General features: G+C 46.0%; 2 protein-coding genes across 8 annotated transcripts in view; one reads left to right on the top strand and one right to left on the bottom strand.

The window, feature by feature from the left end:
* SH3GLB2 (SH3 domain containing GRB2 like, endophilin B2) overlaps positions 1-2,829 on the top strand; it is a 40,106-nt gene extending 37,277 nt beyond the window's left edge. For all 3 annotated transcript variants that reach the window (XM_039506853.1, XM_039506852.1, XM_039506851.1), the window contains 2 exons: positions 221-470; positions 1,257-2,829. In XM_039506853.1, coding sequence (XP_039362787.1) covers positions 221-470; positions 1,257-1,364 — 358 coding nt within the window. In that variant the 3' untranslated portion in view covers positions 1,365-2,829. The remainder of the gene's footprint in view (positions 1-220; positions 471-1,256) is intronic.
* A 1,982-nt stretch (positions 2,830-4,811) lies between these two features.
* The window catches only part of NUP188 (nucleoporin 188), a 50,695-nt gene continuing 31,843 nt past the window's right edge, over positions 4,812-23,663 (bottom strand). For all 5 annotated transcript variants that reach the window (XM_039506825.1, XM_039506827.1, XM_039506824.1 and 2 more), the window contains 16 exons: positions 22,891-22,958; positions 19,153-19,348; positions 18,356-18,433; positions 17,276-17,361; positions 16,607-16,752; positions 15,389-15,570; positions 13,828-14,028; positions 13,010-13,102; positions 12,627-12,785; positions 11,442-11,579; positions 10,826-10,900; positions 9,300-9,509; positions 7,180-7,311; positions 6,933-7,003; positions 6,428-6,557; positions 4,812-5,652 (listed from right to left, as the gene is read on the bottom strand). In XM_039506825.1, the coding sequence (XP_039362759.1) occupies positions 5,482-5,652; positions 6,428-6,557; positions 6,933-7,003; positions 7,180-7,311; positions 9,300-9,509; positions 10,826-10,900; positions 11,442-11,579; positions 12,627-12,785; positions 13,010-13,102; positions 13,828-14,028; positions 15,389-15,570; positions 16,607-16,752; positions 17,276-17,361; positions 18,356-18,433; positions 19,153-19,348; positions 22,891-22,958 (2,136 nt within the window). In that variant the 3' untranslated portion in view covers positions 4,812-5,481. The remainder of the gene's footprint in view (positions 5,653-6,427; positions 6,558-6,932; positions 7,004-7,179; positions 7,312-9,299; positions 9,510-10,825; positions 10,901-11,441; positions 11,580-12,626; positions 12,786-13,009; positions 13,103-13,827; positions 14,029-15,388; positions 15,571-16,606; positions 16,753-17,275; positions 17,362-18,355; positions 18,434-19,152; positions 19,349-22,890; positions 22,959-23,663) is intronic.

The following is a 23,663-nucleotide window of genomic DNA, read 5'->3' as shown; positions in this document are numbered from 1 at the left end:
TGTAACGTGAACATTAGGAGAGAAACAAACAGAGCTGCTTGATTGGAGGCTCAACAGAATATTCTGCATATTCTTTCTGCATCTCTAGTTACCCTGGCTGCTGGCTCAGAGCCCCCTTTGGGAGCAGTTTGCTAGTCGGAATCATGAACCGACAGGCTACTTCTCTTGTGCAATGCTGGAGCCTTGCTAACTTGCCTTTTCCTCTTTTTTCCCCCTTAAGATTTCCAGGTACATTTGTGGGCAATGCAGAGTCCACATCACCTCCCCCAGCTACCACCTCTCCCACCACTGTTGCTGCCACAATTCCTGTTGTGCCCACTGTAGGCAGGGCACCTAACTCTGCCACAGCTGTTGAGGGGGCACTGAACCTGAAAGATGTCAAGCCTCCAGCCAGCGGGACCCGGAAGGCCAGAGTTCTCTATGATTATGAAGCAGCTGACAGCAGTGAGCTGGCGCTATTAGCGGATGAGGTTGGTATCTGTTCCTTGAACTCTCAGCTGCTCCCACCCCATTTGGCCCTGCTGCACAGCAGTGCTGGATCAGGGCTTGGCAAGGCCCTTGGGACTAGCAATGCCTCAGCCTCTTCACTAGTGGAGCTAGTAAGTGAGAGCCTGACTTTCTTCTCATTTACACCAGTGTAAATTGGGACTAACTCCTACTGCAGTTAGTAGAATGACAGCGGTGGTGAGAAGAATGGGTCCAAATTCTGCAATGCCGTAGGTCAACCCAATGTGCTACACCGCTGCTGCGTCCTTTTGCTCCCACTGAAGTCTCTGCATTGCTATTAATGCACTAAGGCCTAGATACATTATCCAAAGAATTCCTTCAGCTGCCTTGTCTCACCTAACCAAGCCCAGGGGGTTAGATAAAAAGGCCAATCACTTGTTCTTTAACTCTCTAGTGCTGAGGGCTGAATGGGACAGTCCTCAACCACTGGACAGGTAGAAAAGCCTTGAAGAGACTAATAGTTCAGAGCAGGCTGAAGTTTTAAGCAACTTCATGGCAATGCCTCTGAAATCCCTTCCGCCATCAGTGAGGGGGAACGTCTGAGCGCAGAGCTGTGGCCGGACACAAGTGTGCTTGGCAGAGACAATATGGGGTGGCTTGAAGTCCTGCCATGACTAAACAACGTACAAACTTGGAAGCCTCTGAAAGGTCCTTGAGGAATTCCCAGGCAAGAGTCTGTCACAAACCTAATTCTGTCCTTGGCTCCAATGAGGAATGAGATTTCATCTAATTTTCTCTCTCTCTCCCAGATGATCACAGTGTACAGCCTGCCAGGGATGGATCCAGACTGGCTCATAGGCGAGAGGGGCAACCAGAAGGGCAAAGTTCCTGTCACCTACTTAGAACTGCTCAGTTAAATGCTGCCGGGAAGGAGAATCTACAAGCAAAATGCAACCCTCCATGTCCTGGCATTTTAATGCCAATTCCTTCATGAGACCATTGCTCTGTTCGGGTCAACTCACTCACAACTAACCTGGGAATTGGGAGGAGGTGACTAGGCTGATGGTGGGTGGGGAAGGAAGGGTCACTTCACCTTTCAAGGCCCCTGGAGCTGAATTCATTAACTGTCCAAATAGCCTGCTTTGAGGGTTAGTTGTAAGGGTCATGTGGTGTGTTGGGGTTCCCTCTACTGATCCCTTTTCCCCTGCTTGTGTTAACTGTGGTGGCTTTCCAGGAACCAGCCCTGTCTCTTCCTCAACAGCTGCTCGTGGTGTGAGACCAAATGGATTTTCTTCTTTCTCTTCTCAGAGGCTCTTTACCAGGGTACTCTTGCTTGGGCCACATCGTATGCATTCCAGTGGGGGCAAAGGCGCTGGGTCTCTTTCCAAAATGCTAACTGGCATGTTCTAACAATAGAGGCCAAGGCCATGAGAAGCTGTATGGAATATAGCTGTATTTGGATAGCATGTCTCTGTAAAAACGCAATTCCCCATGCATAGCACTCCTTTGCCCACAGAGGAACAAAGCAGGGCTACTATAATGGTGCTTAGTGGCTGCTGCCTGGCACAGAATGGCTTGTTAAACTTTCTTCCAGTTTCACTAATCTAATGACCCAAGGCCAGTACTGCAAGAACAAACCACCTTTCAGTGCAAGGGAACGTGCATCTTGCTTGCATTTCCTCCAAGCAATGGGGCATGGACTGAGTTTACAAGCCTTTAAAAAAGCTTTTGCTCCCTGTTGTTGTCCAGGCTCACTACTCTTCTTAGTGTTTTTTGTGGGGGGTGGGGTTTATTCTGCTAGTCTGTTTTAACAATCAGATTAACTTAAATGCTCTCTTGTCCCATCCAGCTGGTAGTGAACAGACTTGGTGCATTCTAGCACAGCATGTGGGATGGGTCCTCTTACACTTTGTATATTCACAATGAGCCTCTTACTACTTCATAGGCCAAGCAGCCATTATTTGGTTCTGCTTTCTCATCCCTCCTTTCATTTTGCTGTCCCACATGCCCTTGTAACTTAAACCATCACAAATACTGAGGAGGTGAATGGATGAAGTAGTAAAGACACCTTGGTCTGAAAGCTCTCCCTAGGAGGTGATGTGCTCAACAGCTAAGGGATTTAGATGGCAAAATGAAATTGCTTTGGCAGCTCAAACCATCTAGAAGCATTCAACTGCACCAAGATCTTTGTTCACTACCGCTCCCCTGGTGTGTCTAGACAGACACTGACTTGCTTGTTTATCCACTGATCTTTTGCACTTTGCCTTGACTGCTTTGTGACCATCCTAATGTAATAGGGCACAGAGCACCTGTGTATATAGGGCTCTTGGTTTTTAGCATTTATTTGCCAATAAACAACCAGTCTGCCCTCCTGTCTCAGTATCTTGTGTGGGTTCCATACCACTTCACTTTCTAGCTAGCAGCAAACAGTACAAAGTAGAGTAATGTAACTTAAGACCTGTGCAGTACTGTTACTCAGATGTGTTGCAAGAAGTCTGAGCTTAAAGACTCTGAATCCTCTAGGGCATGTCTCCTTTCTATCTCCCACCCTATTAGCTTAAACTAAAATTCAGTGGGGAGCTTTCCAGATGTGCTAGTGCTGTTTTTAATGTCTGCTTGTGGAAGTAAGCTATGACCTTAATAGCATTCAGTTCTGCATGCTGCTCTTGAAGTGTAGGGTTTGGAGAAGGCATAGTCTGGTATAGAAGTGAACTAGGAAGGCAACTTGAATTAACAAGGAACAGCTGCTCTAAGCTGTTTCCTTAGCCCAGACCACAGGTGTACTTTATAAGGAATACAGCAGCCACACTCTGGTCTGGTAACATCTCACTGTTCTGGGCTTGACTAGTCCTTTAGTGCCAGTATAAGCTCTGTAGTTGTTGCAGACTTATCCTAACATTTGTTCCTGACCCACACTGGGGAAGTTCCAAGAATACCATGATACTTGTTCACTTCAGTTCCTTACTTATCTGTCTTGCATTTAACAAATACAAACCCAAGCTGCTCTTAGGCTTTAATGATCTCTGTGACCACCATGGACACAAGTGCTAACTTCCCACCCTGGGCTATTCCTCAGCAGTAAGCCAGACTTAAAGCCACACAATAGCGAATTAATTCAGTGTTATCCACCTTTCAATAGTGTTAAGTTGAAGGATTAACTTTTTCTAGTGGACTGTTCTAATGTATCCTGCTCTATAGCTTCTTAAGCCTTCACCTCATTCCCCTATTTGCTTAAACTTGACACCCTCAAACTATCATCCCTCATTGAATAATTCAGAGACAAGCAGTGAGCCTGCTGCTCCAGGGCCATGAAACCACCACACGAACCTCCCTCTCTACATGCAGTTCAACAGAGCAAGCTGCTTTGTCTAGTAATAGCCCTACTTATAGCTAGACTGAAACAAATCCTGTTAAACTTCATTGGCCTATGACTTCTGCTGGGGCAGTCTCAGGCCACTGCTGCCCACCCCCCCTAACTCCCAAGGGGGTCTTGAGCCACACCTTACTGCCCCCCAAACCCAAGACTCAGGTATCTAGTACAGGCCATGGGCTGTGAAATTTTGCCAGGGACCTGTCCATGACTTTTAGTAAAATGCCCATGGCACAAATTTAGCCTTAGCTATAAGCTACACCATTCATGGCTGCAAATATTAAGCACAGAATCAATCCTGAACTAAGCTTTAAGAATGGGACAAGAGTTAACCATTTGTATTGGGTTTCCCACTTACTGTTGACCAGAACATCGGTCAGCACCGCACGTAGAAGCAGTAATTGCAGGACTAGTCCATTCTACTGTAGCTTCACTGCTGTTACTCAAGCAACTGGGGTATGTCTACACATGCTGTAATTACATTTCCTGACAGCAGTGTACACACAGCTGAAGGAGCAGCTTCCTGTCACTACTCCCCCAGTGCAGTTGAAGGGAGAAGTTGTCTTTTAAAAAGGTGCTAATGAAACTATATTCCTGCTCAGTCCCCACACCTTTCTACAGCAGCCTGGGGTTAAATTAAGGGGTGATGAGATGAAAAGCATACAGTGCACAGCAGTAGCTTCACACAAGGCTTTTTCTCTACTTCCTAACTTAACCTATGGTGTCAGCTAGCACTTATGCTACAGGTATCTGAACTGCCTTGTGAAAGTGTAGGTGGGTGAGGTAATCTTTTGTGTGACCAACCTGTGGGTGAAAGGCAAGCTTACAGAGCTGCTCTGTTGGTGAAAGAGGCGAGCCTGGACATTGTCCAATAAAAATATTACCTTAGTGACTCTGCTATCCTGACACACCTACACTGCATACGCCATGGTGAGAGTCTTAAGTCAACAGACAGCACTAGTCTACTGCAGGGAAGCCCCACAAGTCCAACTGCTGTTTATAAATGTTTTAATATCAGTATAAATAGGGCACAGTTACAAAAAATGCAAGATCCGAGCAATGGAATTTTGACTTAAAAACCTTTTGGAGGAGGCTGCCTTCTAGTCCTCAAAAATGTACATATCACGCAAATCAACAGCAGGAGGGACACAGGTGCACACACCCCGTTTTACCTTGCTCTGCCAACCCAGCAGCAGTGACTGGCACCCTTTGATACAAAAATAGCAATAGAAAGCTGGTCTCTGAATTGCTGGCTGCTCACTAGCCTGTGCCTCACCAGACTTACTGATGGGGAGAGGAAGATTGCACCTTGTACTAAGAGCAGAGTTAATGCTCAAAGGAAAATAGTTAAAAACCTGCCTCCTCTCCCCACCCAACTGCTGTGCACAAGCTATAAAAATAAAGGTTTTGACTGGTCAACACTTAAACCCAGCCTGATCACTCTAGCAGGCAAGGAGCATGCATGGACTGAGCAGTTCTTTGGACAGGGCAGCGTTCTTGGACCTTCTTATGTTGACTCTCCGACTCAGGTGCAAGCATCCAACAGGATATATCTCCCCAGCAGATGTTACAACTCAGTTATGAGCCCAACCAAGCATGATGCCTTCTGAGGTGGAAATGAATAGTTCTGGTGCAATCCTGAAATAGCAGCAATAGCACACAACCTATCTCTGCACATGTCTGACAAAGGCTTGTACCAGCTGGACCAAAGGCTCCTGCCCCTCAGGGCCAATCTTGGAGGCAGACTTTCCCTGGGGAGAGGGAAGAACCCCACTGGCTGGAGAAGAGGGGCCGCCCCGGCGAAAGTAACGAGAGAGGCTTGAGAGCAGTGTACTCTGAAATGAGAAGCGCACAGTGAGTTAGCTTCCCCAGCACATGCGCGCGCTCTCCCTCCCCTCCCCTCCCCAGGGCAGGAATCCTGGGCCACCTGACTGTGTGACCCAAAGGGGGAGGTCTTGAAGCAGTCTACTCTAGACAGCAACTGGCTGCCACTGACCAGTCAAGAACTAATGGTCCTCTGCCTATACTGCATTTTCACTGCATCATTCACAGCCAAAGGGGCAAACCAAGATGAAAGTAGGCACTGCAGAAGCACATCAATCCCTGTCCCATTCTCACTGCACCTCCAATTTGAGGCTCGCAATGTGCTTTATGCACCATGATTTAAGCCTCTTGATACTTGTGAGGCAGGTCAATATTACCCCCTTTATGCCTGGGGAAACTAGCATATTTAACCAGCTTGCCCCTGGCTCAAAGAGTTCTATTATGTGGCAAATCCAGGAATAGAGTTAGTTATCCAGTTCTGGGTTTTAGTCACATCTGTTCTCCTGCAGATTCTAGGCAGCAATGTGTATTCATCCTCCAAAGTATCACTGAGCCTTACACACAGGAGGATACTTGCATGGCCTTGACAGCCACGGTAGAAAGGTCTGAATACTTCAATTGCAAGCACTAAATCTAATGGGATTCTGTGTACAGCTGTTTCCATTAGCCTGGCCAGGCTATCGCTGAGAAGGGATGGCCTTTGGGCACCACAACAGACATCTACATGAGCTAAAAGGAGAAAGATGAACGTAGCACAAGGCAGGAAACCTGCTCCACAATGCTTACCAGCTCAGAGCTGAGCTCCTGCTTCATCCGCTGCTTGTCTCGTGGATGCACCGCTGGGTCCCTCAAATACCGAACAGCCTGGGAGATGAGCAGGTAGAAACAGTTTTCCATTGTAAACATGAGCAAAGACCTGTGCAAGGAAACACCACAAATTAGCAGGAGCAAGACAGTGCCACTGCACTACTGCTGGAGTACAATAGCCTTGCTCAGACGTAACCATGAGCTACTGTCTGCTAACGGGTTACACCCTGGGGCAATAGAAAAGTCACCCTAAAGCACAGGTAAGTTAGGCTAGAGTGGACTGGGTACCGAGTAACCACCACCTCTTCTCCTGTGCCCACCAACAGCTGAATCAGTATGATGATCTTGGACATCAGCCTGCCTGCTTTCTGGGTTATGTGTTTGGGTTGTGCGACACTTATACCTACAGCTCATGCTCTGGGTCAGGCGAAAAGCACTGGGCCTCTGCTCAGCCATGGGGAAGGAAAGGAACCCAGGGACTTACTTAAGAGTTTTAGTCTCCTCTTGTGTATTCAGCCCTGCAGCTTGAGCGGAGGGCTCTTTCTTCTTATCCAGCTGGAGGGGGAAGAGGAAAGTTGTATTAGAGCCTGGAGATGCAGAAGGGGAGGAGAGGTACCTGGGTCAGCCCCCACTCCTCCTTAAAACAGCCACTGAACAGAGCTCAGAACACAGCACAACTGCTATGCCTCTTTGGCTTTTACAGACTGAACTAGGAGAACGTGGACTCCTACCTCTCCCAACATGTTAAGGGCCACATTGACAGTGGCCAAGAGGGTCCCAAAGGAGGGAGCGACATCTGAATCGAAGGCAGGTGTTGTAAAACTCAAAACAAAGAGAAGGTTGTACTCAGCCAGGTCCAGTGACTGGAGGGAAGAGGAGACAGGAGTGAATCCAAACAGCAGGAACGCACTGTAACACCACCTAGGTCCTATACAGCACTTTTCATCTATAGATCTCAAAGCACTTTACAAAGCAGGGTCAGTCTCATCATCATCTCCAGTTCACAGATGGAAAAAGAGGCCTTGTCTACACTATGGCGGTAAGTCGACCTAAGTTTTATGAATAACGTAGCTGGAGCCGACGTAGCTTAGGCTGACTTACTATGGTGTCTACCCCCGTGCTGCATTGATGGGAGACACTCTCCTGTTGACTTACCTTAATCTTCTTATTCCGCTGGAGTACTGAAGTTGACAGGAGAGCGCTCTGTGGTCGATTTAGCAGGTCTTCACTAGACCCACTAAATCAATCCCCGCTTCGTTGCAGACACGGCCAGAGGCACAAAGAGGGAAGTAACTTGCCCAAGGTCACAATAAACCGGAGGCAGAATCAGGAACAGAACCCAGATCTCCTGGGTCCCAGTCCAGTGCTCTACCCTCTAGGTCAGTGGGTCTCAAACTTTTTTACTGGTGACCCCTTTCACGTCGCAAGCCTCTGAGTGCGACCCCCGCCCCCAATAAATTAAACACCCTTTTAATATATTTAACACCATTATAAATGCAGGAGGCAAAGCGGGGTTTGGGGTGGAGGTTGACAGCTCGTGACCCCCCATGTAATGACGTCGCGACCCCGTTTGAGAACCCTTGCTCTAGGTTACGCTGTTAGTATGGATCCACACTTTGCTAACAGAGTGGATGTTGGGAGGATGCCTTTTCATGAAGTGTGAGGCATGTGTAACAGCCAGCGTAGGATGTAAGACTAGCTGAAGCATTAGTCTGCTCTGGTAAATTGGGTGGGATGTGGGCAGGTGTCTCTCTCTCTCACACACATGGTTGTGCTAAACAATTCCAGTGAAAGCTCTGAAAATATCTGCACCTCCACCTCTCAATCCCCTGATAGGAGAGTGCAGACAGGACTTCCTTTCTGACTGATCCATGTCTGATTCCTTAGGGTTCATGGACCTTGACCTCCTGCTTTGAGCTCCACCTTTCAAAGAACAGCTGGCAGATACAGACCTTGACAGCCAGGGCCAGCATTTTGTTTGCATTAATGTGAGTGCTAAAGGTTTGGGTGTGGACACCACCCCTGCTTAAAGTATTAGGGGTAAAAAGGGTGTTAAAGGGGCCATAAGAAAAGAGAGTCTCAACCTCCAGTTTATCCTGCACACTGAGACAAGACAAGTATCTGAGGAGGGGACACTATGGCCTGGTCTACACTAGGGGTGGGGGGGGAGGGGAATATCGATCTAAGAGATGCAACTTCAGCTACGAGAATAGCATAGCTGAATTCGACGTATCTTAGATCGAATTAAAATTACTTACTTCGCGTCCTCGCGGCACTGGAACGACGGACGCGGCTCCCCCGTCGACTTTGCTTCCACCTCTCACACTGCTGGAGTTCAGCAGCCAACAGGAGAGCAATCGGGGATCAATTTATCGTGTCTACACTACACGCGATAAATCAATCCCCGATAGATAGATCGCTACCTGCGGATCCATCTACACTACCCGATCCAGCGGGTAGTGCAGACGTACCCTATCAGATCATCAGCATAGCACAGTACTTTTTCTCCATGCCAAAGAGCTATCTGGCTACTAGGCTCTTTAGAATCAAAAGACTAATATGGTAAATAGAGGTGCAAACGTCCTCCCATTTCACTGCTGAAGATCGAATCAACACACAAACACTGATGAATAGCAATAAAATGCACATTCTGGTTGCCTAAAATCTAGGGATGTACCTTGCAATTCAGTTTAGGTGGTCTGGGGTGCAGGTATGGACTCCTGTGTGTTTTAGGGGGAGGGATTAATCTCCTGTATGAATGGGACAGGCTGTGGCTCCCTTGAGACCCACAATATCAGTTAGGGTGCTTCAAACTCCCTGCCCCGCAGACATCACTCTCCTATTCCTGTACCTGATCAAGGAGGATCTGGCAGACGTCGGGGGTGAAGTGGCGTAGGGCAGCTAGAGATTTGCTGAGAATTTTCAAGAGACCATACTGCACCGTACGCAGCGCCTTCTGCTCGGCTGCCTCTGACTCAGGGCTCGGATGCTTGGAGGAGGTCTGGGGGGTGCGTTGCACTCGAGGTGTCACAGCTGATGGGAGGGAGTCGCCATTTTTCGTCTGTGGAGAAGGAAGTCAAATGAAGAGACACACACATACAGAGGCAATCCCTTGCAGTTTAAGGCCAAGCTTTGCAGAAAAACAAGTTACCAGTAACAGGAATCCCTAAAGCAAGATACTCACGCTTTGCCCAACCAAGGGCCACGTTGGCAACCTACTAGAAGCCTGAGGTCTATGCTTAGCTTGCATCATAAGGCGCAGCCTTGTCTTTATTGCAAGGGTACAGTGTGTATATGTGTTCAGTAAGCACACTCTGGAAAGGGCTTTTCTAATCAAACTGTTGACAGAAAGAACCTTAGCCCCAACACAAGAGGTGCCTGAAGTGCATCACCTTCCCACCCAAAATCCATCTAGGGATACCACAAGGGCAGGAGCTGTATTTCATCACCACTTTAAATCAAGCCAAGGACACAAAGTCCTTGCTGTCCCCTCATTCTTAGGAGGCAGGGTTGTACAATAACCACTGGGACACAGCTTCGCCCCTGCACAGCTTGTAGTTCGGAAGTAGCTAATAAAAGAGTTCAGGCAGTGGCTACGGTTTCCATGTCCGACACATTCTGCTTAACATGACTGGCCCACAAAACGTCCCCTATTTCAGAGTGTCACAGAGTGTGGGGGAGTCAGGGCCCTGCACCCTCCGCTTCATGCAATTCACCATGACTCTCAGCCAGCCAGTCAAACAGCAGGTTTATTAAACGACAGAAACACAGTCCAAAACAGAGCTTGTAGGTACAGACAACAGGACTCCTCACAGTCAAGTCCGTCTTGCGGGGCAGGGAGCTTAGACCCCAGGCCTGGGACTCCCTCCCTCTCCCCAGCCAGCTCCAAACTGAAACTCTTCAGCCCCTCCTCTGGCCCTTATCTCTTTCCCGGCCCAGGAGGCCACCTGATCTCTTTGTTCTCCAACACCTTCAGTTGGCACCTTTGCAGTGGAGGTGCCCAGGCCATCAGTTGCCAGGAGATAGGGTGTCAGTCATTCTCTGCAGACACCATCACACTGGCCCTCTAGGGCTCTGCACCAATCACACCCTCTTATCCCACCACCTAGATACTTAAGAAATGCATAGGGGAAACTGAGGCACCCACACAGTATTCAGAGAAAACATTAAGAACATTCCCCCTTCGTCACACAGAGCTGTTCTTCGTAAGTTTTGGTGTAGAGGAGTATAACTAAACCTTGGCTCCTGGGCTGGTCTTAGTCAGCAGTTGTCACTGGAAACAGTGACTAGATATTGATTGATCTTTTGCTTGGTTATGGGTGAGGGACCCAGGACCAAAACTCTCCCCTTCAGTTTTCCTGGGACCTCCATCCTCACCTGCAGGTAGTGCTGAAGCATTTTGCGGCTGTGCAGGAGGGAGGTACAAGCCTGGCAGAGGTAACACAAGTTCACCTGAAACAAAGGGGGATGGGAGGGGGAGGAAACTGATCAATCCATAGCTGACAATCTCCACAGCTGCAACCTAAACAAGCATCTAAATTCTCCATTACTGAGTCCCCCCCTCACAAGACTAAATTTTACTATTATACCCTAACAATTTAAAAATCCAGTCTGAACAGAACCTTTCAACCCAGAACGGGCAACAATGGCGTTTTCGGATTTTACCAATGTTTTCCTTAAGTATCTTGACCCTGAGGTTCCAACCCACACGCACTAAGACAGTCAGTCCTCCAAAAGTTGTCACCTCCAAGTCCCAGTCAATTTCGCCCCCCCCCCCCCCTCGACTAAATGTACCTCACTATGTGACTGTAAGGTCCAGAAACTCTTCATGATAAAGAGCTGCCTTCCTTTAATGGCCTGTTATGATCCCCACTAAAACAGCTTCAATGAAAGAGCTATCTACAAGCTCTCTGCCTTAGCCACATTCTCTGTCCTGCTGTGCTGGGCATTGTGTGGGAAAATGCAGTACGCAGGGGAATGCTTTGGTTCCTACCTGTATGTCCCTCAAGAGCTGTGGAAGGTGGAAATGCCACTCTTTCATAAAGTTGGAGAGCTGAAGAATGAAGCCAACAGTGTGGTCAGCTTCTTCCAGACAGGCCAGGCTCTGCACTGTCCGTACTGCATTCAGGCACTGGAGAGAGAGAAATGATCCAGACCATGATGGACAGAGCACAAAAATACTTATCTCCTACTTAGAAGGAAGAGCTGAATACACATAAGGAGAAAGCAGTAGGAGAATTACCAGCTCCAATACAGACAGGAGACACCAGTGACATTCTGAACTCATTGCGGTTTACAAGTTAGCCAGTTCCAGTCAGCAGGAGCTCCTGCTCCAAAACAAGAGAGCTATTTGTCGAAGAAGTTTACTAACACAGAGACAATTCAGCACCTACCTAGGAACAGGGCTATTCAGCAAATTTGACCTCACAAAGTTCAGCTGTTACAGGGATTTAAATATTAGATCGGGGGTAGGCAACCTATGGCATGCGTGCCGAAGGCGGCACGCAAGCTGATTTTCAGTGGCACTCACACTGCCCGGGTCCTGGCCACCGCTCTCGGGGGCTCTGCATTTTAATTTAATTTTAAATGAAGCTTCTTAAACATTTTAAAAACCTTATTTACTTTACATACAACAATAGTTTAGTTATATATTATAGACTTATAGAAAGAGACCTTCTAAAAACGTTAAAATGTATTACAGGCACGCGAAACCTTAAATTAGAGCGATTAAATGAAGACTCGGCACAGCACTGCTGAACGGTTGCCGACCCCTGTATTAGATATTCGCACTGCCCACCTAAGTGGACACTGGACCTTGACTGCAGTATTTTCATTTACTGATGGAGTCCGAGTGAGGTCGGTTTTAGACTCTCACCCAGCACCCACAACTGTTATTGTGTTGAGTGAGTGCATGAAACAGCTGTAGCAGAATTAGGACCCCCAAGAGTAAAAGTGATGGATGGGTGCTAACAACTCAGGATCTAATAGCTACCAAGACATGTATCCATCACCTGTCTGACTCCTTTGCTTGTGTATCCCTTTCCCCGACTCTTCGCCTATTTTTTGAAGAATGTAAGCTATCTGAGGGAGGGACTGTGTCTTCTGTATCTAGCACATTCTGGCTGCTACTGTTACATACATGACAACTGAGTTATTACAGGGGAAGGGGTGGACATACCTGAAGAATCCTCTCCTGATGGACACCCACAAAGTCCAGTGCCTCTGTCAGGAAGTTGTACCTTAGTGTCTTAAGAAGGCGCTCCATCAATGATATGGAGAGACGATAGACCCCAGGCCAGGATGGGGCATCCAGAGACTTCCGAGATGAAGCAGGTGTCTGAACAGACCAGCCACAAGAAGACACATGGTTTGTTTGTTTTTCTGCTCCCTCAAATACACCCCACACTTCTCACAATCACATCAGAGTTCTCCAGGGCCACACGTGACAGTGCTCGCTTCTTCTATTCCCATGACTGCTCTAGTACAGAGCCAGTAGAGGGTGAGCAGGACACAGTTTTCCCAATGAGTTTCAAATCCACATCAAGAGGAAGCAGCACTCACCTGAATTGTTCCATTAGTGCTGAGCTGGTATACGCTCAAGAGGGACAAACAGATGCTCTGTGTGACACCAGCACTAGCCACAGCTGCTGCACCCTGCACAACACAGAAAAGTCACGGTCAGAGGTACCACTATTGTCTCTGAGCTGAGGGAGATGCCCCTAGCACTTCTGTTTTCTACCTTTCTCTTTCAGACACTTTGTCCCTGCAGCCCAAAAACCTGAATTCCATCACCCCAGACAGTGCTACTTTTCTTCCATTAAAATGAAAACCAACATCTCCCTCCCCCGACATGGCTGTGTGATGAACACACCTCCTCATCTCCTGGTACCCTGTGTGTCCCCTCTGTCTTTGACTGGAAGTTCCTGTAAGAAAGGAACCTTATATACTCCTCCCCCTGTACAGTGCTGAGGTCTCAATAAAAAAGTATTGCTTTATATTATGGCTACAGGGAGAGCAGATTCCTGCATTTCAGTGCTGTCTTAGCTGTACTGGCTACATTTGGCTGGGAGGGGGGTGTTTGCAGGGAAAGCACTTGCTCTGAATTATAGGTTTACACTAGGGCAGGATTGGTTCTGTTCTTCCAGCACAGACATTCCATTATCCAGAAAAGCAAGGAAAGGAAACACTAAGCAGTTCTTTGTACAAGACCTAAAGCTAACTCCTCCCCCTTGGCAGGGCTTAATGGCGCCCGTTAGGCATAGTGCACTGCTCAGCTGTACAGCTTGATGCTGCCAACACACAACGCAGTGACACGAACTGAATTTTAAATATAGAACCAACAATCCAGCAAGAAGCTCTCATTTGGGTCTCTCTCTCACCTGTTGCGTCCTGGCTAAGGTCAGCAGTAGATGCAATGAGGCTTCTGTGAAGTGAAGGTTTTGTTTAACTCTCAGGCTGATCTCTAGGGCAGTGAAGATAGTAGGCAGCATAGGGACCTTCCTAGTAACCTGCAGCCAGTAATCTCCATCTTCGTCTACTTCACAGAGTTCCTTTGCCAGATGCAGCCCTAGAACACACACCTGCGGCAACAGGGAAGGAGGGAGAAAGGGACATGAGAGATCCCAGAGTGCAGGAGAGGGAGGAAAGACAGACATTAAAAGACTGTTCAAAAACAAATGGGTAGATGGGATCTAAGTTGTAACTGTTCTCACATACATGAATTATGGCATCAGTAAACACTGTGTACACTTACAGGGCTGCACAGCAGCAAAGTGCCTTAAAACAGATTTCGGAGAGAAGCAGTAACAATCCATTTCCTGCAGTAAGGTACTCAGAGGAGACCTCACACCACCAGACTCACAGCTACAATAGTCCTTCGCAGTCAGGACCAACCCACAGTCTCTTCAGAGGTAATGGGTCACAAAGGAGCGAGGTGTGAAACATACACAGAGGCCACTGAAGACTTTTGCACATTTGAGCCCACAATTTCAAGGGTTCACCCTTCCCCCTTTGAGGTGGGAGTATCCTAACTGCTTGTATGACAACCACCACGTTGCTCTTATAAAACCTTTCATGATAATTTCCAAGCAAATTTTAAGTATTAATAGTCTCAGTGCTCTGGGAGGTAGTAAACATAATACTAAATTTACAGAGAGGTTAAATAACTCAGCAAAGGTTACAGAGCTTGTCAATAGCAGAGATGATACCCAGGCGTCCTGACCCCATGTCCCCAGCTCCAACAAAGAGACCACAATCCTCCTTGGTATCCCACTTACTGTAGTCTATAGGGCAGTTCAGACCTATCTGCTACTTGGCAAATGTACATTCAGCATGCAGGATGGACACAATCAGACTTCCGGACTTGCTCTCCTGGGGTTATCATCTCAGGAGGTACATATATTGCCACTAGTAACTGACCTGCTTGATGTATAGGAGACGCAAGGGCTGGAAGCAAGGTCTTTGATTTGCATTATAGAGAAACAAGCCAGCCACGTACACTGTTATCAGACACATGGTAGGGAATATTTTTAGACACCTCCGTAGATACCTGAGAAATCAGAGCGTGTTAACTAAATACTTTGGAAGAGACGCCTACTAAAAACAGGCTCCGTGTGTTTTCAGGAACCTCGTATTAAAGTTCAAACAGGCTTGCACACAAGGCACAGATTTCTGAAGAGCACCTTCCCAGAACTTTTGGTATAGCAAGAGAAGCACATCTCAATAACCTATCCCCTATGTCTGGGCGTAATCACAGGGGCTCTGCCACCAGGAAGTGAATAAGCCTGCAAACCCTATCTGGCAAAATAAAGCATCAAGACACTCCATTTTCTACCTAGTGATACGATGCAGATGGGGCATTTTATGGTGCAGCGGACACAGCAGGTAACTTTGTTTACAGAAAGAGAACATGGCTGCAGAGCAGGCGAACGATTCCTTTACCCCATCTCGCTGGTCCTTGTGTTTACCCCGGCAGGCATCATCTGTTTCCATGCTGTCCTTGTCATCTGCAGAGTCTCCAGACGTGAGGCTGTGTCGTGTCTGATCAAAGAGCACAATTACTTCATCTTGTAGGGTCTCGCACACGCTCATCACCAGCTGGGAGTACTGAGGGATCTCGCTCACTATGGCACACACACACAAAGCACACAATGGATTAACTCATCCCCCTCACACTTCTGTTTTCAGTTTAACTACTGCACTGCTGGGGCCTCCATCTCTCAGAGACAGGACTTATTTGTTTTGCATTTCATTATGCTACAAATATCTATTTATAACCTACACAAGACTGTGAGGAACTCAAGAGGGACCTAACGAAGCCAGCCGAATGAGCCAAGAGCTTAGGAGGACTCAAAAAGGGATTAGACATTCATCTGGATAATGACAATATGTACAATCATAACAAACAGGATCTCTTGGGGGGAAAATGGCTACAAACCTCTTATGCTTCAGCGCATAAACCAGCCATTAGCCGGGGGAGTTAATCTATAATTATCCATTACAGGGTTTTTTGCACCTCTCTCTGAAGCAGCCGGTACTGGCCATTGTCAGCGACAGGATACTGGACTTGAAGGACCATGGATGTGGTCTAGTCCAGCAATTCCTATATTTCTCTCATTCAGCGAACACCCGTCTCACGTTTGAGAGCCCTGAAAATATTCAATTCCCATCATATACACACTCCAACTTTATGAACTGCACCATCCTTCCCTATCATTATAGCTGACAATAACCCATTGGCGGGCACAAGTGCTAATAACAACTAAAATTAAGCCCTCTCGTGCTCAACCTGAATTCTTCTCAAAAAGTGCATAGAGACGGGCCTTGCAGCATTCAGATTGGGGGGATGAAGGCCATATAAAAGGATTAAGCGATAAAACTGTAAGCTCTTTGGAGCAGGGAGTGCCTTTGACTCTGTGCTGTACAGCACCAAGCAAAACAGGACTTGGATGCTGACTGGGGCCTCTGGGAGCTACCGTAATACAAATAATAAATAAGATAAATCAAACAGAAAAATCCCACTAGCTACCAACTATAGTCACTGTCCTGCACTGGCAGCCAACAATGTGTGCATTCCTGACTCAAAAATGTTTGAATGGGACACAAGTGTTTCCAGTGGTGGCAGCTCTGTTCTTCATAACCTCTGCCAGGCCATCTCACCTTTCATCTCCTTCATCTGCAGAACAGTGATGAGAGCAGAGAACACCTTAGCCTTGGTCTTCTCCATCATCTGCTGATCTGCCTGCAGCACTCCCTCCAGAATCTGCGTCAAGGAGTTTATGATTTTATCCACAGAACCCAACTCGCTGACAACAAAAAAGGGAGAGCTCGTCAGATAAGACAGGATTCCCCACTTATCATCTTGGCTGTGACTGATCTGTGCAAATCACGTCTAGGGGATGTGTGTGGGGGGGCACAGATACAGTTTGCTTAATTTAAGTCATCAGTAGGGTCTCTTCATGGATAGTTCAGAAATGTGTGGCGGAAACACAGTGAGATTGCAGGCTCGTTATAATTGAAGTTTCCTTGTCCCACTTCTCCCCAGTGAAAGTAAACTCACAAAAGCATAAAATCACTATTTATCAATAAAGTTCAGCAGCAGCATCCATCATCAATGCCACCCTCAATGTGAATCCCGCGATTGCACAGTCCCCGAAGCCATGGCCTGGCAAGATAAAGAGTATTGTGCAACCATAAGGTATCGCTTTATTTCCCAGATCACCATGACAATTCAGTCTAGACAGCAACTCAAACATCTTCTTCCAAGTTCTTACGTTCATCAGTGACTATTAGCTTACTTACAAAGAGTTATCCAAATAGCACACCCACCTCTTCCACTGTCTAAGCAGGATCAGCAGAAGGGTGCACAGCATGGACCCCAGCTGCAGGCACAACACCGACATGGGGACCAGCAGCTAAGGAGAGATGTCCCAACAGTTACAGTTGCAACATTCACAGATGAGAAAGCTGAAGCGGCTCAACACAGACATTTAGAGCACTAAGAGCTTGCTTCCCCATCCCACCCTGCCCAGCTGCTATATTCCAAGCAGATTCGTGTACAGAGCAGGTAGTCAACAGAACATGTGGAGAAACAGCCATGTTGTAGCTAAAGAGGTTTATGGTACTATCGATTATAAAAAGATGATGTGACTCAATATGTCCTTCCACAGAGCTATGGGAGCAGAGATCCATCCGCACGACTGCTAAGAAAGGCGTGGGGAGTCCTGGATATTAACAGCACATTTTAAGTGCTAGCCCATTTGGTCAACAGAACTTAACTCTCAGCAGTGAGGTCACTGTGTTCCAAGGATCCATTGCAAGATCCCGTTTATAAATTCTACATCTCAACTTGCAACCTACGTGGAATGAAAGCTGTAGCACACTTGTTTTTTTATTGGCGTAAAGCCATGCACCAGAGTTTCCTCTTGCTATCTCAAGAGGAAAGAGAGGAAATTATCCCCAGGTGAAACATCCACCTAAAAGAAACATCTATTATAGTCATCATCAGCCAGTGCAGAAACAATGCAGCAACTGCAGATCTAGCAGGTAATCGACCTTGCCTTCAATAGCAAGTGACACTTCAGGTAGCTGGAATGAGTACACAGGGTCCAGCCAATGACCATGCCTGCCTTTCAACAGCTGGCAACGCTGCAGGATCACTAGATAGCACTAATTGCAGTGTCACCCGCTGGCCAAGAAAATCAAATATAATTTGGAGAATAAAGTCTTATGGAGAACAAAGTAATTCTGAGAGAAACCTTCTTGTTTCAGTCTAATCTCACAGAATCAGGGAAAATCTGAACCACAAATAGATACAAGACTAGAGCTCCACAAAGGAGTTGGACAATTGTGCTCCCATTCTTGAAACAGTTTCCTTGAAGAGCTACAAATAGAAATGCAAACACTTACTAAAGCTTTGGTCCCACTTAGCACCTCCAGAAACAGTTGCTGCCGGACTGCAGTTTCAGTCAGATGCATTATATCTGCCTAGAGACAGATCAGAGACAAACTGAGAGCTCAGACTAAATATATATGATAGTGAAAGTTACATCAACAAAACACACACCCTCGTCTTTCCAATCCAACATCAACCCCCCCTTTTTGTATTTATTCTTAATTTACAAGGTGGCATAGGCTTTTGCATCTGCCGGATGATTCAATTATAGAGAAAGAAATTAAGAATGACTAGTTGTTAGAAAAGCAAGGGGCAAAACGTCAACACTGAGTGACAGGTAATTGGGGACAGGGTATACACCGGGCTTCTTCACCACACTTTACTATAAAAACAATGAGGAGTCCTTGTGGCACCTTAGAGACTAACAAAATTATTTGGGCATAAGCTTTCGTGGGCTAGAACCCACTTCGTTGGATGCATGGAGTGGAAAATACAGTAGAAAATAATAACCTACTGCATCTCTCTGGGTACAGACAGTGTTACTGGCTTTCTTTACACTTATTATAGAAATGATGTAACATCCCCGCACTCCCATGCCACACACATACAGTATGCTAGTTTTGATCACTTGGCAAAACAAAACTCACTGAGGTAATTCTGATGTACGGTATTGGTGTCCGTTCGGATTGTGAGTACACATACAAGATAATGGAAACAAAAGCCAGCAGCCTGATCCTTTACTGTGCCACATGTGGCCTGAATAACAGGGCACGTATCTATTCAAAACATTATTAGTCAGGATGGCTCTTACATGACTGGTGGAGATAATCAGCAGCATCCGCCAGGCCGAGATCAGCATCTGATACTCCGTCAAGGAGGTGCAGCTGCTACCCTCTGTCTCTGCCATATGCAATGCCAATGACTTCACATATCCTGACCAGTAAGCAAAGCGCTTTTCTGTGGAGAACTTCTTCAGGGTGTCTTTCAGGGATTGGTCCAGTGAGCCCCTGACAAAGTCAAAAAGAGAAATCAGATACATTTTCATTTATTCTTTGATCAGAGAACATGCTCCTTCTAAGATTCAGATTCGAAAGTTATGGGCACACAGAGTGAATTCAGAAAGAGACCCCACTTATTGGATCAATTGGTATGGAAGAAGGGTAACCCTCGGAGATAATCAACTCATCTTTTTAAACGTGGTTTTTATTTATTCCTGACTTTTCAGAACAGTAGTTACATTCAGGAAAGTGAGTATGTAAGAGAGTCACATTCTTACTCAGAAAATCAGCTCCCTGTCTGTGTATTCTGCTGACTTTAGGGATAAAAGTAAGTTACTGCTTCCTATTAGGTCTGCAGAACAGAACAGCTCTGGGAGAAGAAGCTGGAATCCATTCTGGATCATGCTTCAGACTTGATTTTAAATCTTACTGAAAGAACAAAGAGTACTTGTGGCACTTTAGAGACTAACAAATTTATTTGAGCATAAGCTTTCATGGGCTAAAACCCACTTCATCGGATGCATGGAGTGGAAAATACAGTAGGAAGATATATATACACAGAGAACATGAAAAAATGGGTATTGCCATACCAACAGTAACAAAAGTAAGTAATTAAAGTGAGCTATTAGGTGAGCTATTATCAGCAAGAGAAAAAAAGCTTTTGTAGTGATAATCAGGATGGCCCATTTCTAACAGTTGACAAGAAGGTGTGAGTAACAGTAGGGGGAAAATTAGCATGGGGAAACAGCAAGCAATGCCTCTCTGCCATGTACATTGGCCAAACCGGACAGTCTCTACACAAAAGAATAAATGGACACAAATCACATGTCAAGAATTATACCATTGAAAAACCAGTCGGAGAACACTTCAATCTCCCTAGTCACTCAATTATAGACTTCAAAGTCACAATACTCCAACAAAAAACCTTCAAAAACAGACTCCAACGAGAAACTGCAGAATTGGAATTAAGTTGCAAACTAGACACCATTAAATTAGGCTTGAATAAAGACTGGGAGTGGATGGGTCATTACACAAAGTAAAAACTGTTTCCCCATGCTAATTTTCCCCCTACTGTTACTCGCACCTTCTTATCGACTGTTAGAAATGGGCCATCCTGATTATCACTACAAAAGTTTTTTTTCTCCTGCTGATAATAGCGCACCTAAATTAATTACTCGTTACTGTTGGTATGGCAACACCCATTTTTTTCATGTTCTCTGTGTATATATATCTTCCTACTGTATTCTCCACTGCATGCATCCGATGAAGTGGGTTCTAGCCCACAAAAGCTTATGCTCAAATAAATTTGTTAGTCTCTAAGGTGCCACAAGTACTCCTCATTCTTTTTGCTCAGACAGACTAACACGGCTACCACTCTGAAATTTTACTGAGAATTTTATTTCTGGCGGGACAGAGAGAGAGAGAGAGAGAGAGAACACACATCTGGACTTCTAAACCTCAGGATATGTTTTGCAAGTTTGGGAACTAGAAAATCATCCATTCATTTGTAAGCTGAGGAAGTTTGATTTAGAAGTCAGAGACACAAACTTGAATCCCCTCAGTGTTATTATACAGAGTTGATACACACTTCAAACAAAAACTAAGCTTATCAAAGGAAATATGTTTAACAAGGGCTATTCTATGTAGTATTACCTCAATACCATTAAATACCATATCTGGCAATGCTAGACCAACAGAATAATGTCCTTGCCCCACCCTCCAAAAAAGACACAACCAATATTACAAGAAGCTAAAGTAGTAAATTGATGTCATGCCATAATTATAGGTATTAAAATGGTGAAACTTTTTTCTAAAACACATAGAATCATAGACTCTAAGGTCAGAAGGGACCATTATGATCATCTTGTCTGACCTCCTGCACAATGCAGGCCACAGAATCTCACCCATCCACTCCTGTATCAAACCAGTGTCTGAGCCACTGAAGTCCTCAAATCATGGTTTAAAGACTTCAAGGTGCAGAGAACCTTCCAGCAAGTGACCCATGCCCCACACTGCAGAGGAAGGCCAAAAAAACCCAGGGCTTCTGCCAATTTGCCCTGGAGGAAAATTCCTTCCCGCCCCCAAATATGGTGATCAGCTAAATCCTAAGCATGTGGGTAAGACTCACCAGCCAGACACCCAGGAAAGAATTCTCTGTAGTAACTCAGATCCCACCCCATCTAACATCCCATCACAAGCCATTGGGCATATTTACTGCTAGTAGTCAAAGACGAATTAATTGCCAAAATTAGGCTATACCATTATACCATCCCCTCCATAAACTTATCAAGCTTAGTCTTGAAGCCAGATATGTCTTTTGACCCCACTACTCCCCTTGGAAGCCTGTTCCAGAACTTCACTCCTCTCTCTGATGGTTAGAAACCTTCATCTAATTTCAAGTCTAAACTTCCTGATAGCCAGTTTATATCCATTTGTTCTTGTGTCCACACTGGTACTGAGCTTAAGTAATTCCTCTGCCTCCCTGGTATTTATTCCTCTGATATAGTTATAGAGAGCAATCATATCTCCCCTCAGCCTTCTTTTGGTTAGGCTAAACAAGCCAAGCTCTTTGAGTCTCCTTTCATATGATAGGTTTTCCATTCCTCGGATCATCCTAGTAGCCCTTCTCTGAACCTGTTCCAGTTTGAATTCATCCTTCTTAAACATGGGAGACCAGAACTGCACACAGTATTCCAGAAGAGGTCTCACCAGTGCCTTGTATAACAGTACTAATACCTCCTTATCTCTACTGGAAACACCTCGCCTGATGCATCCCGAGACCGCATTAGCTTTCTTCACAGCCACATCACATTGGCGGCTCATAGTCATCCTGTGATCAACCAATACTCCGAGGTCCTTCTCCTCCTCTGTTACTTCCAACTGATGCCTCCCCAGCTTATAACAATAGTTTTTGTTATTAATCCCTAAATGCATGACCTTGCACTTTTCACTATTAAATTTCATCCTACTACTATTATGATTACCCCCCGTCTATCCAAAGAATCCCACTGAAGCAAAGTAAAATTTTCTGGCATAAACGTCATGGGCACCAACTTAATACTATGCACTGCTACAGAGTTGGAGAAAAGCTAGATTGTCCTAATTTTAGTTCTAGCATCCAGTGTGTGATGGGAACATTTCACTGTATTACATGTGGCTAGCATAGTCCCATAATGAGCTTAAAAATATTTAAAAAGTTTCATTATTCCAGGACAGATATTTCTCTTTTGAGATCCATACCCAGAATGTCACATTTACAGACCACAGAAACTCTTCTCATAACATCTATTTCTCTAATAAATGGCTGCATGAAATTCAAATCAAATGAGGCAGGCTTGTGCTCCTCTCTTCTGAGCCCCAGCAGCCACAGGTAAACTACTGACTGTCCCTCCAGCACTTCCATAGAACTGTTAGCTCCAACTTGCCTCTCCCTCAAACATGGAGAATCTCTTAGTATGTACCCCACATACAGTGCAGGACTTTGCCCTCCCTTTCAGGTGCCCCTAGCATCACTGAAAACTCTAGAGCAGGACAGATTGTCAATGACTCACTTGACCACATAGTAGATCTCCAGGCAGATGATTTTCATGATTAAGGCACACGTGTCCAAGACACTGAGCTACAAAGAGGGAATAAAAGCAGAGCATGAGCAGGTTATCTGTTGCTCCAGGTCAGATCTGGCAGCACTGTGTCCCAAGCTCTGTCCTACAAAGAGAGTTGAGGACCATAGTCTAAAAAGTCCAGGACACCCACACTGTCAATCAAGCCCCCTTGTGCTATTCAAGTAGCCCCAGTTTTCCTGTTACCCTTGGATTCCTGAGCCAACAGGGCCTAGGGAGTAGCACAAAGGCAACCCTCTGGGCCTCCCTGGGGCTGACAGGGATGGAAGCAAGACTTGTGCCTGCTCATCACCTAGCGGCAGAGTGAATGGTACTGCACTTTCCCGTGAGAACTGTCCCACCCATGAGTGCCAAAGCCATCTTCTCTAGATACGGGGGAGTAAGGATCCAATGGACTTATGTAAGAGCAGCTGTCTCAGTAGACTGTGCTCATCTATTCTGCCAACAAGGGAAGAGCACCATATTCAAATCTGTACAACAGCTGGATAGAGGGGGATTAAGATTTTCACAGGGAAGACAGAGGTTTTCAAAGCAGAAGAATGGCAAAATCCTCAGGACTCCAAGTCAGTCAGAGGTAGGCCCAGTAAGGAGGAGAGATCGTTCAGATGTCTGGGAACAGGAGCAAAATATCCTGTACATGTACGTACACACACACACACACTATATTGCACATCTAGTATACTAGTTCTTTACAAACATTAAGG

This window comes from Mauremys reevesii, linkage group 19 (assembly GCF_016161935.1).
Source record: "Mauremys reevesii isolate NIE-2019 linkage group 19, ASM1616193v1, whole genome shotgun sequence".
NCBI lineage: Eukaryota > Metazoa > Chordata > Testudines > Geoemydidae > Mauremys > Mauremys reevesii.
Note: the sequence above shows the minus strand (reverse complement) of the source record. Positions and strands in the feature narration are given on the sequence as shown.